At 41.7% G+C, this 16,871-nt stretch overlaps 1 protein-coding gene across 3 annotated transcripts in view; it reads left to right on the top strand.

Annotated features, from left to right (window-relative positions):
• Positions 1-16,871, top strand: part of COL9A1 (collagen type IX alpha 1 chain) — an 82,227-nt gene that overhangs the window by 50,111 nt on the left and 15,245 nt on the right. For all 3 annotated transcript variants that reach the window (XM_070584882.1, XM_070584881.1, XM_070584880.1), the window contains 8 exons: positions 7,702-7,755; positions 8,301-8,372; positions 8,886-8,921; positions 9,608-9,652; positions 11,022-11,054; positions 14,091-14,237; positions 14,474-14,528; positions 16,187-16,375. In XM_070584882.1, the coding sequence (XP_070440983.1) occupies positions 7,702-7,755; positions 8,301-8,372; positions 8,886-8,921; positions 9,608-9,652; positions 11,022-11,054; positions 14,091-14,237; positions 14,474-14,528; positions 16,187-16,375 (631 nt within the window). The remainder of the gene's footprint in view (positions 1-7,701; positions 7,756-8,300; positions 8,373-8,885; positions 8,922-9,607; positions 9,653-11,021; positions 11,055-14,090; positions 14,238-14,473; positions 14,529-16,186; positions 16,376-16,871) is intronic.

Here is a 16,871-nt window from a genome sequence, read left to right as displayed (position 1 = left end):
GACACATTCTGCTCTCATCCCATGTTGAAGGAAATATTTTAGTGTGATAACAACAACTTTATTAAGATATAACTTGTCCTATATAATTTACCCATTATAGTGTACAATTCGTTGATTTTTAGTATATTCACAGAATTGTGCAACCATCACTACAGCCGATTTCAGAATATTTTGATCACCCAAAGAAGAAACTCTGTATCCACTTGCAGCCATTCAACATTTCCCCCAGCCCCTCAGCCCTAGGCAACCACTTGCCCACTTCACATCCCTATAGATTTGCCTGTTCTGGAAATTTCATATAATGGAATCATACAATATGTGGATTTTTCTTGTGTTATGATTGGCTTCTCTCACTCAGTGGAATGTTTCAAGTTTCATCTATGCTGTGCCATATATCAGTACTTCATTCCTTTTCATTGCCAAATAATATTCCATTGTGTGGATACACCATATTTTATTCATCCATTCATCAAATGGACATTTGAGTCGTTCTCACTTTTTTACTGTTGTGAATGATGCTGCCATGAGCATTTTTGTACAAATTTTTGTGTGGACATATGTTTTCATTTCTCTTGAGCACATACCTAGGAGTGGAATTGCGGCATCGTATGGTAACTCTGTTTAACCTTTTGAGAAAGTGCCAGGCTTCTTTTAGTATGAGTTTGTAAAAGTGTCTACTTTCCAGCAAATATGGCAATATGTTTCCTCTTTAGATATAGTTGAATCCTTAGAGAGAAACTGCTTAGGAAATTAAACATTTTGCACTTAAATTTAACTTTCAAACATTCTCCATGGCCTTCAGTTTACATTCTTATTTTCAAAGTCTGCTGGGTGAAAAGAACTCCAAGTTAACAGAGAAGCATTTCCAAATATCATTGTTACTTCTTTCAAAGCATTTCTTAGGCGCGCTGAATGAGGATTCTCATGCTTGAGGAAAGTGAACTATTCCAGGTGTCTTACAGAGTGGAGAGCGGAGTTGTTCCACTTCTCTCAGATGTTTGTCAACTGACCGCTACCAGGTGGTTTCCAGAAGTTTATCTGCAGCCAAAGAAACTAGCTACTGTTCCTCATTATGCTCCTTGCCCACTCCCCCCTCACTTACTCTTTTCTTCTCTCTTACTCGAAGGCAGGCTGTGAATTTCTAATTAAAATACTTTTCTTCAGTTGACTGTCAAAGCAATGAGGTTGTAGCTGGATCACGTTTCTAAGACAATGAAGATGCTACATGACCAGTCCAGGAAGATTTAACAGTGCGGGAGAGGGCTCTGGAACTTTGAGAATGTTTACTATCACGTCTGGTATTCACTTCATAGAAAGAGCAGAAAACTGAGTATTGTTGAAGGAGCGCTGACTGAGCACCTGCTGTATGCCATGTCACACAAAAGATGACGCGGGTGGAGAGGGCTTGACCATCACCAGTTAAGTGCCATGGGATGTGTAATGGAACAGACTAGAGGCAGAACCACAGAAAGAGATGGAGGGCATTTAATTCTCTTATGTGAGGGGGGGCAAATGGGAGGAAGTTATGCCTGCACAGGTTTTGAGCCTGATGTAGGTTTTCAGTTTTGAATTTCTGTAAGAGTCCAAATTCTTCCATTGCTCCTATCACTGAGGCTCAAAGCCTTGGTGCTTTTCTTCCATCGTATTTCCTGCCTCAGGAGGACCTGTTGAGTCTACAGCCATCTTTTCAAGGTCTCTTACATTTGATCTTTTTCTATGCCCTCTCCTGCCTCCTTGGCTGTTGCCTGCAGTGGGCTCCTGGTTTGCGTTCCCAGCTCCAGTCTTTTCTTCCCCTACCAGTGTCACCCAACAGGGGACGCTGGTGTGTTGGTTGGGACAGTTCTTTGTTCTCTACAACTCTCACACATTGCAGGGTGTCCAGCACCTATAAGCTCTGTCCTGGAGCGCCAGTTGTGTCCCCACAGTCAGGTGACAAGCAAAAACGTCTAACACAGTTCCAAAGGCCTGGGGAATGGCAGTGCTCCTGGTCTGCACGCTCTGCCATATTCTTTTTTCCAAAGTACAGCTTCTATCATCGCTTCTCTTCTCCATTTAAAAATCTTTGGTGGATCTCCATTGACAATAAAAGAAAGTCCAAAATATTAAATTGTCTGTTTACCCCCTTGTTTTGCTTCCCACTTCTGCCTTGCTCAGAGCCTGTATTCAAGTCAAGCCAGACTCCATGCTAATTCCCAGATGCTCTCTGCTCTCCTCAGCCTGCCTGGTTTCTCTTGTTATATCTTCATTTACACAGCTTTCCTCGCCACGTCTCTGACTCAACATCCCATGTGCTCTCTTAGATGTGATCAAAATGTCAATTCTACAATGAAACCATCTCTGACCCTGCCCCAAACCCCAGGTAGAAGTGGTCTCTCCTTATTCTGAACCCCGTAACCCTTGACCCCTTTTGGCTTCTTTTGGCCCCATGTGGAAACTGCTGGGTCTGATCCGCCTTTGTGATTCTGCATCTCTTTACTCAAGGGCCGCTGTAAGGTAGTGATCAGTAAATATTTCTTGAAATGAACTGGAGGTAAAATAAATCCTGCTATGCTGCTTATGTTGGAAATAATTGACTTCTCACCTACTATAAATTTTTCAGAAAAATGTCAGGAGAGGTTATAAATATTATAGTTCTGCATCAGAGTTTTAACACCAAATCTACTTACTGAAAGAAACATTTGTTTTTTCATTTTCTGTCATTAATTTCAGTTTCATAGCTAAGTTTACACATTTTCAACTCTTCCTCATGAGTTTGATCAGTTTTTCCTGCAAATCACAAATCGAGAAGCTGAGTACAAGGGATAAAAACCTATTTCTAATGTGTCCTACTAATGGGCTAATTGGAGCAAGTCTTTGAAATTAAGTGGTATTGCCCCTTTCCCCACTGTTGTTCCATCAACTTTTGCCAACACCACAGCAAAGATGATTGGGGTTTTTTAGCACTCTCAGTGATGACACAGGAGCACGTACCTTTACCACTTGGACGATGCTTCTGGCTTTTTCCATCATGCTCTGCTGGGGTTATACCCGGGTCTGGGTGACTCTTGGTTTAGAGCAGGCAAGTGGCTGGGGCCTCGGGATTGGGCTGCCATGCTGTGGCTCCTGGTCCACTTCCCTCTCCCAGGCTTCTCAGAACTTGCTAGAGCTTTTGCTGAGTGGGTTGTATTTGCTCTGCCCTCGTGGTTCTGACTGGGGTGAGTGCCGTGCTGTCTGCCTCCAGTGTTCTGAAGCTGACATGCTCCTGGAGCACAGAGCCTGTCTCACTCTCTTCAAGGTGCCCACTGCCAACCAAAACCCTCAGGCACAGACGTTCCCACATGGGGTGTTGTTGAATGATCTAAGCTGCCTTCATACCCCACCCAGGCCCTGGAATGTTACCCCTGTCATCGATAATTTGTGAAGCAGCCATTAGTGATGGTTATGTTTTAGACGGGTTTTGATCTGCTTCTGTGCTTGAGGGAATATGTAAACCTACACTAGAGAGAAATACAAACCATATCATGCTGTAAAAGTGAATAGATTTTTAAAATAACTTTGTGGCAAACCTAAAAATTATCATGTAGCAGGACTAATATGATCTTCTAATGTTAATATGAAAATGAGATTGTAAAGGCAACGCTCTATAGAAATCATAATTAATCTTCCAGGTTGATCAGCATCCTTTATGCCAGAGACAGGTACTTAGTGTATAATACAGACTAAGTATAGCGATTTATCATTTCCCACTTTTAAAATTCGCAAGGTACTAGGATAGTGTTCGTTCTTTGGCTAGTTACCATTTTGTGTAAACAGGCAAATACAACCACCATCACAATCTAGGGCACAATGGAATAAAATCCACTTTCTTTGTAAAATAATTATGACAACAGAACTATAATGAAATTGATTTTTTCTATGATATTTTAAAAGTCTAATAGTTCCATTTAAAAGGGAGACTTCCAAATTGAATTATTTGTCTGTATTTTTTGAAGTGAGTTTCACAAAGCAGCTTCCGGTACTTGTTTATAAAGAATGTGCCTTCTTGGTGATCAATGGTCTTGACAGAAACAAGGACTTCAGACTTGTTTTTCCAAGCGCAACTTGTGCTTTTAAAGAGAATTGGGATATTTGAAAGGCAGAGAACATTTAGTTAAACATTTGATTAAAAAACATGACTTTGATTTCTTTAGTCCTTTGAAATAAATAATAACTAACACTTCTATAGTTCTCAGTATGATCCAGACACTGTGCTAAGTATTTTGTGAATCGATTCAGTTCTCTCAGAAGCCCTGAGATAGGTACTGTTTTTATCCCCATTTTATACATGAGGAAACTGAGGCACAGAGGGGTTAAGTTGGGTGCCCGCAGTTAGCTCATGCACAGCAGAGCCAGGCTTCAGAGCTGGCAATGGGGCTGGGTGTCCGCACCCTCATTCTGCCCTCCTGAGGCCCTGACAGTTCAAGTCAAGGCTCCACAGGATGGTTTTTATTTGAAGTTAGCTTGCCAAATTCCAATGGTATAGACATATTTAGCAATTTTTAAATTTTAATATTTATGGAGCTTTTATAGGGAGCATTTAACAAAAATCTAAGTAAAGCTGGTGAAAACAAACCAACACAACATAAGCCCAGATTCTTGGGTCATGCCCCAGATCTACAGAATCAGAATCTGGGAGAGAGGGGTGGACCATGGAGGGAGAATGGGGAGATGGAGTAGCGGAAGAGATCCAGTGATACGTATTTCTAAAACACTCCTTGGGGATTCTGCCGCACAGCCAGAGCGGGGAATCACTGGTGGAGGGTCTGCCTCTCCTTTTACAACCTTGACTGGCTTCCTGACTAGGGATGAACGGGCAGGTGTGTCTGAACATGATGGAGAGACAGGTGATGATGGTACAGAGCAGCCAAGAGAAAACAGAGCCTCTGTCCTTGCGTTTTTAATGGTCGGATTTTGCCTTTTTTCTGGTGCCTTCCAATTCTCTTGTTGAAAATCATAACTCCTGTTGTCATGGGTTTGTCAATATTAGCACTGGGCGGAATAGCCATTTTTCTACCAGCCGCCCTCACCCACGTCTGAGGATGTGGTTATCACCACAGCTGTTGAAACCCGGGAGACTTGTGATTTATTTAGCACCCCGTGGTTAGCAGGTCACGGTTAATTGCTCCCTCCAGAATGTGTTCAGTTTAATTTACGTTTTTAGAGATTCCTATTTATATCTTGATTATTCCTGTTCATCTTAATTGCAGGTGAAATTGCAGAACTTAGAGAAGAATGTGCATGTTTTTAGAATACATAGAAATACGCAGAAGAATGGCCATCAGAAAATCTTGCCCTAGCACTTTGTTCGTGGCTATTTGGTCATTGTTGGGAAAATAAACATTACCTTTTTTCACACTGAGAAGATTTCTATAGAAATACCTAAGTTTAGAAGAGCCAAGCATTTATAGGATCGAAGTGAAATAAAAATGAGGAGCCACATGCTCTTCACTGCAGTAACGGAGGAGTAAATGGCCACAGCTTCCCCCATCCCTCCCCCGTCCCGCCATCCCTCCCCCGTCCCGCATGAGTCGGGCTCTCATGGTACAGAAGCTCAGCAGAGCAGGCGGACTGTACTAGGGTCCTGAGCCCTTCATATGTTTTATCAGGGGCCTGCCAGTGGCTGGAAAATATTTATGAACTGAATAATAAGAGCTCATGAAGGATAGAGGAAATAAGATTCTAGCAGAGAAAATCTTTGTCTTTGACTGGAAAGATAATTAATCTCTCCAAAAATAAATGAAAGGTTATATAGTCCTTTATTTTAATTTAGCCCTTTGGTTTGTGGAAGAGAGAAAAAGTACCTTACTCATCTTTATTTTGCATGAGATGGCATAATGGTTCATTTATTTAGAAGGGAATGCTTGAGGTTGTGTCAAGATTATTTTTCCCACCAATGGTGACTAATTGTTCTGTGAATTAAAGTCACGTTAGCCTGATGACATTTATGATCTCAGTCATGATGCAGTTCAGAAAATATTTGAACATTCCATCAGAGCAGATATAGTAAAGAAAATCTGAGGCTGGCCTGGTGGCGTAGTGGTTAAGTTTGTGCCCTCTGGTTTGGTGGCCCGGGGTTTGCTGGTTTGGATCCTGGGTGCAGACCCACACATCACTCATCAAGCCATGCTGTGGCAGCATCCCACATAGAAGACCTAGAAGGATGTACAACTAGGATACACAACTATGTACTGGGGCTTTGGGGAGGAAAAAAAGAAGGGAAGATTGGCAACAGATATTAGCTCAGGGCCAATCTTCCTCACCAAAAACCATTAAAAAAAGAGGATCTGTCTTGAACTCTAAGTGCTGGGCCAAATTAATGGGGTGGAACCCCATCTTTATATTTATAAATGGATAGAAAACTCTATCGCAGAGGTTGGCTTTCATCTAGACTTACATCTTTCCAGCATCCATCCTCATGGGGTGCTGCTTCTGCCTTCCAAGCTGCTCACTAGGGTTAAGGAGCAATGTATTGTCCAAACTCATACACTACATGGGTTGCTTATGTAAACATTTTTGAAATGTATTTAAAAACATTTGGTTTAAATCACCTAGAAGTCATGTGAAAGCACGCCAAGAAATTACAGCTCATAGCTAGAGACTTGTAATGTGGCAAACGTTTCTTAATCCTGTAGAGAAATTGAAAATTCAGAAGGTTTGTGGATCTTGACACCTGGTTCAACTTATAGACAAATGAGTAGCGTAGGAATCAGATCAGGATGATCTTCTCAGAAACATTTATGAATATTAAGCATTAATATGAAGTTGTGTCATTTTAAAGAAAAATGCACTCAAAAGACTACTTTCATTTTTATATACATTGTCGAGGAAATGTGATTATTTATCCCATAACCTCAGAGTTCAGCTTAGTTGAACATGCGTTAGAAAGAAAACAAGCTTATATCAGACTGCATAAAACTGTACAAAGTTCTTGGGGAAAGAAATCGAAGATTTGTGTGTCTCCCTTTTCAAAGGGCTTAAGAGTTTCAAATAAAAAATTGAAATTGGCTCACAAGATGAAATTAGAATGTTGCTTTTGGCGTAACGTCATTATAAATTGTGCTTTCCAAATTCTATTTAATCTTTGAAGACATGCTTAGAACAAGAATGAGTAGAACAAAGAATTTTTTTATCTCAGAAGCTTTATAAATTCCTGCTATGTATGTCTTTTTGAAGTTGCAGTAGTAATTTAAGGGCAAATGTCTCTGTCCTGTGTCTCTTTTTTCACTCCTGAAGTTCAACATCGTTTGCCAGATGTTGCTTTCAAGTTTCCTGTAGACCTGAAATTTACTCTTGAGTTTTAGGCATATGTGAAATTCAAAATTAACAAACCTTCATCACCTCAAGAACACCTAGTGTGTATGAGAGGATAACACACGTACGCAGATAACTGTAAATAAGTTCAATGCTTAAAATTACTACTTGCCGCATCATCTGGATACTGTTTCTATCTAGGGGTCTGGACTCATGATGAACAGCATTAGAGTGCTCGCTGCACGATGAACACGGAGGGGGCTCAGGCCCCCTATGCAAGGGTCTCTGCCTGCAGTTGAGGACGGGGAGAATGCTCTGATGACTTTTATATTTAAGCAAAACCCAGGGAGAATGTTATTTTGTTGACATAGTGCTTAAGCATTTGAGTGTTGGCGAACTGTCCAGGTGACAGTCAGGTGTGTGTTTTTCCAGGGCAGCCGAGGAGAAATAGGACCAGTCGGACCCCCAGGCCCACCAGGTAAACTGGTAAGTAATAGCTCCAGTCTCCAGCACTTTCTGGGCTTCATGCAAAGCGCGGTGAATTTTAAAAAATAAGCAAGGAGAGGAAAACAGCTTACAAAGGGCAATTTAATCATCTTTACTTGACTTCTATTGTGAGGTGAATGTGTGAAAATGTAAATATGGAATTTCAGATTACACCGGGGGGACCCTCAGAGCGTATTTTAATCCGTGTGGTCTGTAGCGTGCATTTTAAAGCCGGCAGAGACGCGAATGGCTGCGTTTCGCCTCTGGTTGTTCTTGGAACCGGACAGAGCTGTGCGTGAATGCTGCCTTTCACTTCTGCAAACACAAGCGCTTGTTTACGCAGCCGGAGCAGCTGACCGTCCGCGGCAGGGGCTCCGCTGAAAGGGCCGCTGTTGGGAAGGACCGCGCTCGCGACGGGAAGGGGGCTGCTCCCGGGGAGGGTGGGAGGGCAGAGCTAGGCCGACCGCGGAGTCCACACACCCAGGGCTTGTGTGCCGTGGCTGCTGCAGTAACCGTCATTCTGGGGACTCGTGTTTGCTTTTCAGGGTTCTCTCGGTAGCCCTGGCCTCCCCGGCTTGCCTGGCCCCCCTGGACTGCCTGGGATGAGAGGTGACAGGGTAAGGTATCTACTCCTCCAGGAAGTCCCTCATCTGGAAGGGTGATTTCTACTGCGTGGAGAAACCAAGCTCGCTTTTGGCCCAATGGAGAATTTTTCTAGAATTTATCATAGAGTGCTATCAAGAAAGGTATTTTAAAATACTGAGAGTTGAGATTAAGAAGCAAAAAATCTATTAATATTACTAATTTTTCGGAAAGAAAAAAACCCCGAGAAAAGCAAATATTCAAGTTACAGTCACTCATCCTATAGTTCTAAATTTACATTCCTACTACTCAGATTTTATGTGGATGTGATCAGAGAGAGCCCCAAATTGCCAGCGATGTTTGGACCCTTGTCAGTTTCTCCATCTCTTACCTGACTCTTGGTAGGTGGGGAGGGAGGGAGTTCTCTTCCAGCACATTATTCTTACTTGTGCTTATCCTCTAGTCCGACAAGGGGAGTTGGTTCATTTGAAATTATACAGTTAAAAATCCCAAAATACTGACAAAGCCTTATATCTTGTTCATTACAGGGTGTAGTCGGTGAACCTGGTCCAAAGGGTGAGCAGGTGGGTGGCATCATTTGAATCCTGTGAATTGTGGCGTTTGACATGCATTAATGCGCCTCGCCAGCTGGAGGCGCTGGCTGGTCTGTGGGTGTCAGGGACACGGTGGAGGCTGGCAGCTTTTCTCAATATGCTCCCTAGTGAGTGACACCTAGTTTAGTCGGTCTATGGCCTTATCTACTATTTTAAGAAGCTGGCGCTAATGATGCCTCTGCCTCCAGGACTCACATTGTCCTTCCCTTGAAAAGAGTGGCCCTGTCTCTCTCATTCACCGGGTTGGTTTACTCGTGTCTGATGGAGCCTTCCATAGCCACATCGTGATGTTTTAAGTTTTTCTTTCTCAAGACCTCAGCAAATAAACTATGCATGTGAATTCAACTTAGTCCTTTCTCTGAGTTCCTTTTTCTACTGTGAGTGCCCTTTTTCAAGGATTACCTAATTATAAAATTGCTGGATGCATGCATTAATTCTTAACCTTAGCAGAAACTCAGCCTTGCCTTCTGGCTTTTCTCTGGACTGTTTCTGATTTGGACTGACAGCTAGCCTGGAAAGCCATGGAGAGCATTTCCTATTTCTGCACAGTCCTGGGAGCACTGTGGGCGCTTGTGAATGTGTATCAATGTTGACTGGTTAAAATTGAGCTAAGAGGCTACAAATTTTAAAATGTGATTTTTAATCTTAATTTTTAGGGTGCCTCTGGTGAAGAAGGTGAAACAGGAGAAAGGGGTGAACTTGTAAGTTTTTTTTTCCTGGTTAATCTTGGAGCCTTACCAGTTTGGAACTGTATTAGAAACACAAATTATTTCTTTTCTCTGACACTGTTATCCTCATTGCCTGCTTTAAAGGCAAGATGTTTCTCATATAAACTAACAGATGACTCCCCAATGTTACAGCCAAGGTCAGGTAAAGCAGAGGGGACATACCCCAAAAGTGATAGGCCTGGCCTTGAATGTTGGGAGAACAAAGTGTTCCCTTATAAATGGCGAATTTTCTTGTGGCCTTACATCTAGACATTCACGCTGATTCTTACATGACTAGAAAGTCTAAGAAGAGTGCATCTCATGGAAACGAAATTAGAATTTTATTCTAGTTGGAAAGCTGTGGCTCACAGTGTGCCCGTGGGCATTCTCTCTGGTCTAAAACCTTCCCAACAAAGGACTCCATCTCCAGAAGATGCTGCTAAGTCTGCAGGCAGCAGGAAGAATGGGAGAGGCCGTCTTTACTGCAGAACTGCTCCAGCCATCTGCTGGCTCACCCCAAGGTTTCGACACAATCCGACAGGACCAGCGTGGAAACCGATGTCTGCTGCTTTGGGGTGGGGAGGAGAAATTTCTCATGAGATGGTTTCAGGGAGCTTTTAGTGCAGGAAGAAATTCTGGTAATGTTTTATTCAGATTTTCAGGATTTAGAGTTACTATAAGTGTAACATCTGAATTAGGCAAAGCTTCCTAACTATTAAGTAAATTTTTAAAAAAGATTATTTCAATTTACTTTCTGTTAAAATTAGTCATTTTATGGGCTAAGAGCATGTTTTGAATCATTCTGCTTTGTAGTGGAGATGAACTGATATGCTAAAACTTGAGCTGAATTCATGTCTAGAATTAGTGGTGGGAGATTTTCAGGTTTTTTTCTAAGCATAAAAACATGCATATTTGGTCGCATAAACTTTTGAGGGATGAGTTTTAAAATATGGTTAGAGTTTCATAATGAAGTCATCAGGTTTAAATTCTGTTATATTTCATTACAGCATGATAGTTTAATATCTTCCTATTTACATATTTTAATTGTTATCCCCTAGCATTTTAGATCTGGATGGAGCCTTAGAAAGCTCTGATTCAACCCTCTTATTTCACAGAGAAGTTAGCCAAGGGCTGGAAGGTCACAGGGCTCACACAGGGTCACAAAGTTAACTAGCAGAACTAGGACTAGAAACCAAAGTTCTAGAACCTACTGGGTTTTTTTTTTTTTTTTTTTTACGGTGCTAGGGTTTGTTTGTTCATGGTTTTCTATAGATTTCAGCAGCCCAATAACCTTTTAAATGTTTTTAGTAAACTTTCAAATGTGAATACATTGTTCTAATATAATTTTGTTTTATTGATTTAGGGAGATATAGGATTACCCGGCCCAAAGGGATCTGTAAGTATAATGAACAGTAATGGTATAAAAAATAAAAACATCAGTAAAGCTCTAGAAAATGCAGTGCTTTGCTTTACAAAATCATTCTAAAATTCAATTCTTAAAGGACTTACCTTCAAAGAAATTAATGACTAAATTTATTCTTTAAGTTATAGATTAATCCATTCCCAGGGAAAAAACCTCACAACAGTGTAAATGGATCTGCCTTTTGAACTAACCACTCTAAAGGACTTTTTTTCATATTATAGGAGGCTCAGTGAGTATGACATGGTAATTTCTTCCACAAATGGGTCATTTTAAAAGAACTGACTCATGCTTTGTGGGCACATGAGTATAAGCACATGTCATTGGCAGTTATACCACTGCCATTATTTCAGTGATTTTCTTAATCTCGTGTGTGTTCTAGGTGGGAAAGTAAGATAAGGGCATACTGCACAAGAAAATAGAGAATTATTAGAGCTCGAAGATGATCATCTCATTCAATTCATCATCTTACCGAAACTAAACTGATGTCCTTAGAGAAGAGATGTATTTAGAATTATAGAACCAATTATAGCAAACCTGGGATGATTTTCTCATTTGAAAGGAATGCCCATCTAATAGAATAAGGAATTTAAGATAGTAGAAGGAGAAAAGATGAAGCTCAGACCTCCATCTCAAATGCCACTACCACCAGCTTCCAGTTACTCTCTCAGTCCATCCTATTTCTGGAATCTCCCTCACGCCTCTCTGTCGCTGTCCAGCATATCCTCGTGGCATCCAAAGTAATCTCGATAAAAAGATAAAGCCCACTATTTATCCATTCTATGCTTAAAACCCTTCAAGAATGATATTTTATAGACTAAAATCAGACTTTTAGCAAAGTATACAAAGCCTTCGATGAAGTGGTCTCCGCCTCTCCAGCCTCATCTCCTGCCTGTAGAACTCCCTCTGTCTGCCATTTTTCTTGCTTGGCTGGCTGCTCTGTAACGCCCTGTGCTGTTCTAGCCTGGAGCATGGTTCCTCTTGCCTTAGAGTAGCCACCTCTATGTAAGCATTCAGCGCATCCTCAGCCCAACTTTCTCCAGGAGGACCCACCCAGACTTGGTTACAGTGCGCGGGCTCCTCACACACCAGTGAGATGGAAATTGTTACATTGTATTAACTTACCTATCTACAGAGGCCTCTAAACACCATGTGGCAGTCTCAAGCTCAAGTAACATCTTTATGCCTGAGAATCTTTGACAGAATGGTTTAAGATTGAGAAAAATGTAAAGAGTAAACATTGATAGAATTTGGTCATAGAAGTCCTACTTTACTATCCAGAAATAATCAGTAATGTTCAATGATAAGAATTCAAGCTATAAAAGAAAACAGTGAATGAACAATGCAGTGGTCAAAATGAGTTAATTTCATTTAAATTTGGTTACAATACTAGAAATTAGCTCTTGATTTATCACCCCTCCCTTTCTACCCCTGTTTTCTCTGATGCAGCCCAGGTAATCCTGATGAAATTGCAGGGTACTGTCCCAGAATCAGGAGAAATAGTTACTAACAGAAGGACTTTCTCTCTCCTTGGTGATTTCAGCAGACAGACTTGATGAGCCGGTGAAGTCTGTGCCAATTTCTGCTACAGTGTCCCATTCCTCAGTGAAGGAGTCCTTTCCCAAAGAACAGGGCCCTTCAGAGGGCCTGCCATGTTGGCCCTTGATCTCTTCATCAGAAAAGTCCTGTCGCTCGTTCTAGAAATTTTCCAGACGTTGCCAGCAACATCATGCACTCTGATTGATCTCCTTTGTTTTCTGCCAGTTCTGAAGTGCATTTCTGACTTCGTTCAGAAGATGTCACAGTTCTGCACCCCAGAATTCCCCAGCCTTCCATAGACATCTAGCTCTCCCTGCTGACACTCTTTCAGGAAGTTGTTTAAGCCGTAATTTCTTCATAGAAGCAATTTGGGCAGGTTGACTTAGATGAGTATCAACGTTTTGCATAAAGAGAGATTGGGAAAGCGCCCTGGCTGAGCCTCGCTTAGCTGTGTCTAGTGAAAGCATTGCTTCATCCCCTTCTTCCCTTCAGTTTAGAGCACGTTTGGAAGAGTTGGCTCTTTCTAGATGGATGAAAAGAAGCAGCATTGGGCTGCTTCGTGAGCCTTCCAGTCCTGCACACCAGCACCCCTGGCGCCGCCCGTCCTTTCATCTTCTCATTCTTATTCTGTAAACAGCAGTACGTTGTAACTACTGTGCCACAGATGCCACCGCAGGTGGTTCAGCAAAAAGTGAATTAATTTAGTCTCTTTTAAAAGCAGTTATTGTAGATGAAGACTTTTAAAAATGCCTTTAGTGGCTTGCTTTCAGGAAAAAAAAAATCTAACTGGTATATGCTTTTGTGCTAAGGAAACAGTTTATTTTTAACCTTTTCAATATTTAGATTTTTAACTTCCTCAATACTTAGATAAATGGTGGACTCACTCTTTTTGTTCCAGTATTTTAAATGCATTAATTTTAAAGACAGCATTTTAAATGTACCATTTTAACTGTATTCATTTAGTTTATCTTAGTATTTTACAGTTCCTGGATACATCTGCCTTCCTCAAATTCTCCAAAGAATGTTATAAAAGCTAAATAACCTATACTCTTGGAAATATCTTTATTTTATGTTTTCTTCATTGATGATATGCAAACCAACGTGTCTTGTATGGACTCGGTGGCCTTTTTGTAGCCAGAAAAAGTTAACAAGTCTTATTCAAAACTAACTTGCTCTTAGGAAGTAGCTTAAAGTATGACAGATGTGGTTTTAAAAATGTGCTATTCCAGTTAACGTTTTGAAGTAATAACCAAAAAGAAAGAGTATTTACAAGTTTACTAGAACTGGAATTCTCAGAGACCCAGTCGTTGGGTGGCATCTGTGTCTTTACCCTGAGGATTTGTAACCCCTGAATGTAGCTTCTTAGCAGACAGAATGTCAGTAAACCGGGAGTTTCATGTGAGAGCTTGTGTTAATGTTAAGCAGACGCTGTCTGTGTTACCCTGGGTGTTACAATGTGTCGTTTTATTCTAGGCGGGTAACCCTGGGGAGCCTGGCTCGAGGGGGCCTGAAGGAAGTCGGGGGCTTCCTGGAGAGGAAGGACCAAGAGGACCTCCCGGACCGAGAGGCGTGCAGGGAGAACAGGGCGCCACCGGCCTGCCCGGTATCCAGGGCCCTCCAGTGAGTGGTGGGCAGCCCTGGGGTTTCCCTTTGGAGACTCCATCCCATGGCAGCTGGGGGTGGGGTTGACGGTGAGGGGGGCAGCCGGGCTGGACCAGACAGCAGCTCCTCAGCAGCAGGGGCCAGCTCTCCTGCAAAGCCAGCCGCCGGGTCCTTGCTGAGCCTGTCAGTTTAGGAGGTACAATGTCCTCTTTGTGGTTCCGTGTGTGAACTGTCTGTCTTCTCTTCTGTCCCAGGGTAGAGCTCCAACAGACCAGCACATCAAGCAGGTTTGCATGAGAGTGATGCAAGGTGAATAACGCACAGTGGCTTGACTTGCTGTATGCTTGAAAGGGGGAGATTTTGCATAATAGTAATGTCAATTCTGTTGTATCCAGTTTGTTGCCATCCACAATAACTCAGAGCCTCAAAGAAAAATATTACCTTTCTGTCTTTGCCTGGATTTTCTTTTTTTTTTTTTTCCCAAGGGGGTTAATTTACAAGAAGGTACACACACATGCACACACAGACTCACATACAGCTTTTTTCTCCCTTTGGAACACAAATTCTCGGGATCTTTCCCTCCTTAACATCCTACACACAGTGGATCCCTGGCACTGACCTCGAATCTCTCTGTAGACTGTATGAGAAGGAAAGGAGGGACTCTGTGCCCAGAGGAAGCAAAAGGACATTCTCTCTACTCGTGAACCGCAAATGTAGAAAATCAATAGCTAGTATTTTACCAAAATGGTGATATATTTTCACATTTGTTAACCTTTATCTAAATTCGCCTGTAGCTATGACGATTGCTAGTTGTCATAGCCATTTTGGAATCGATCTAGTTCTGAAACCACACAGTCACGGAGGATGTGTGAAAACACCGTATCACTGAGTAGAACCTGTAACGGGGCCTTCTAACAAATAATTGTCTTAGTCTGGTCGGAATTGATTCTATCATGAAGAAATACTCTTCTTCTGTATGTTCAGGAGATAGTATAGTTTGTCTAGCAGACTTGCAAGGCTTTTCATAATGAAATTGTCACCTCTATATTTGAAAATTAATATTGCAGACATTTTGTCTTGAAAGGCTATTTCAATTTTAGATGTTACATATCTGGAAAATTGATTTTATGCTAACTCTTACTTACATAAGGCAAACTCAGACTACTCGCATTTAAACAATTTAAAAATGTTGGTTAGAAATGTGCTTTCAATTCATATTCTTCTCCACACCCTAAAGCTTTAAAAAATATTACACTAGACTATTTCCTTAGAGTATTTTAATGGGAAAGTTTTCTTGTTCTCCATGGTTTTAGTGGATGGTTCTTAATCTATTTACTGGTTCTTGAAAAAGCCCACACAGTTATTAATTTTTAAGTCAGACTGTGACCATTCCCAAGAAGCAGGCTATTTTTAATGCCTGTTGTCTATTCCAAGCATGAAAAAACTTTTGAGAGGAGAATTTATAAGAAGTCACGAATCCTCAGGATATTTCAGGTTACTTATTCAAACTAAAAATGTGAGGCTAGGTCTCAAATGGTGTGTCAGTACTAATTCTGGGCAACGTCCTTGGCTTTTAAAAAGCTTCTGGACATCCACTTCTACCTGTGTTAAGAAACTCATTTTCTTCCTGTTCTGGGTTTTCAGCCAGGAAGCCAGGATTCAGGTGGCGCACTCATCCTTTTAGAACACCGCTGACCCCTAAGCCCTGCTCTCTGAGGTTTTTATCCCCCACCCCTTGTCTCACAACAGCAGGACCAAATATTTCCAGGGAGAGCTGAGTGCACAGCACCAGTGAGCTTCCTGGCAGAAAGCCCACAGAAATAGGATCCATTTTATTCATTGCTCACCACCAATTCTGAAACTCTGGTGACACATTTAGAAAAAAGGCACTTGAAATACCTCTCTTTTCATTTAAATTACTTTCATGTTTCTGACTTTTCTGGACCATTTTGTTTATTATCTTTTAGAGCATCTTGCTGAGATGGCTGCTAGTCTCAAGCGTCCAGACTCCGGGGCCTCTGGCCTCCCTGGCAGGCCTGGTCCCCCGGGTCCCCCTGGACCCCCTGGAGAGAATGGTTTCCCAGGCCAGATGGGACCTCGTGGCCTCCCAGGCATTAAAGGGCCCCCCGGCGCTCTAGGTTTGAAGGGACCTAAAGGTAAGTCATTTTGCCCAGGTGGAGCCAAGGAACACGCACTGTCCTTTTTCAGATGCATTCGCGTGTCCTGCCAAGCTCCAAATATCCCGTGAGATGAGAAGGTGCATTGTTCTCTTTAACAGCGGTCGTTGTAAAGATTAGAAAACTGTTATAGGATATGCTCTTGACCGTGCTGTATGACCACAGTAGACCATACTAGAATCAAGGTTCCTTGACTTTTAGTACTGATCTTTTTCAGTTACACTCTGCCTCAGTCACAGTTCAAAATAAACTTGACAGGATCTGGTAAAGGATCACTCAGCTATTTTCTTTTTGAGACCCTAAAATCATTGTAGAGCTCTTCTAAGATGATAACCAAGCTTAGAATGTTTGTATCGTTACTTGAACTAAGTCAGATTTGTTAGCATGACGTAAGAAAAATTACTTCATGAATGGAAGCTGCATCCCTCTTCTTTTAAAAAGTGACACTGGATATTTAGTTTTGGTGGGCTTTTTT

The sequence above is a fragment of the Equus przewalskii genome, chromosome 19, assembly GCF_037783145.1.
Source record: "Equus przewalskii isolate Varuska chromosome 19, EquPr2, whole genome shotgun sequence".
Taxonomy (NCBI): Eukaryota; Metazoa; Chordata; class Mammalia; order Perissodactyla; family Equidae; genus Equus; species Equus przewalskii.
Note: the sequence above shows the minus strand (reverse complement) of the source record. Positions and strands in the feature narration are given on the sequence as shown.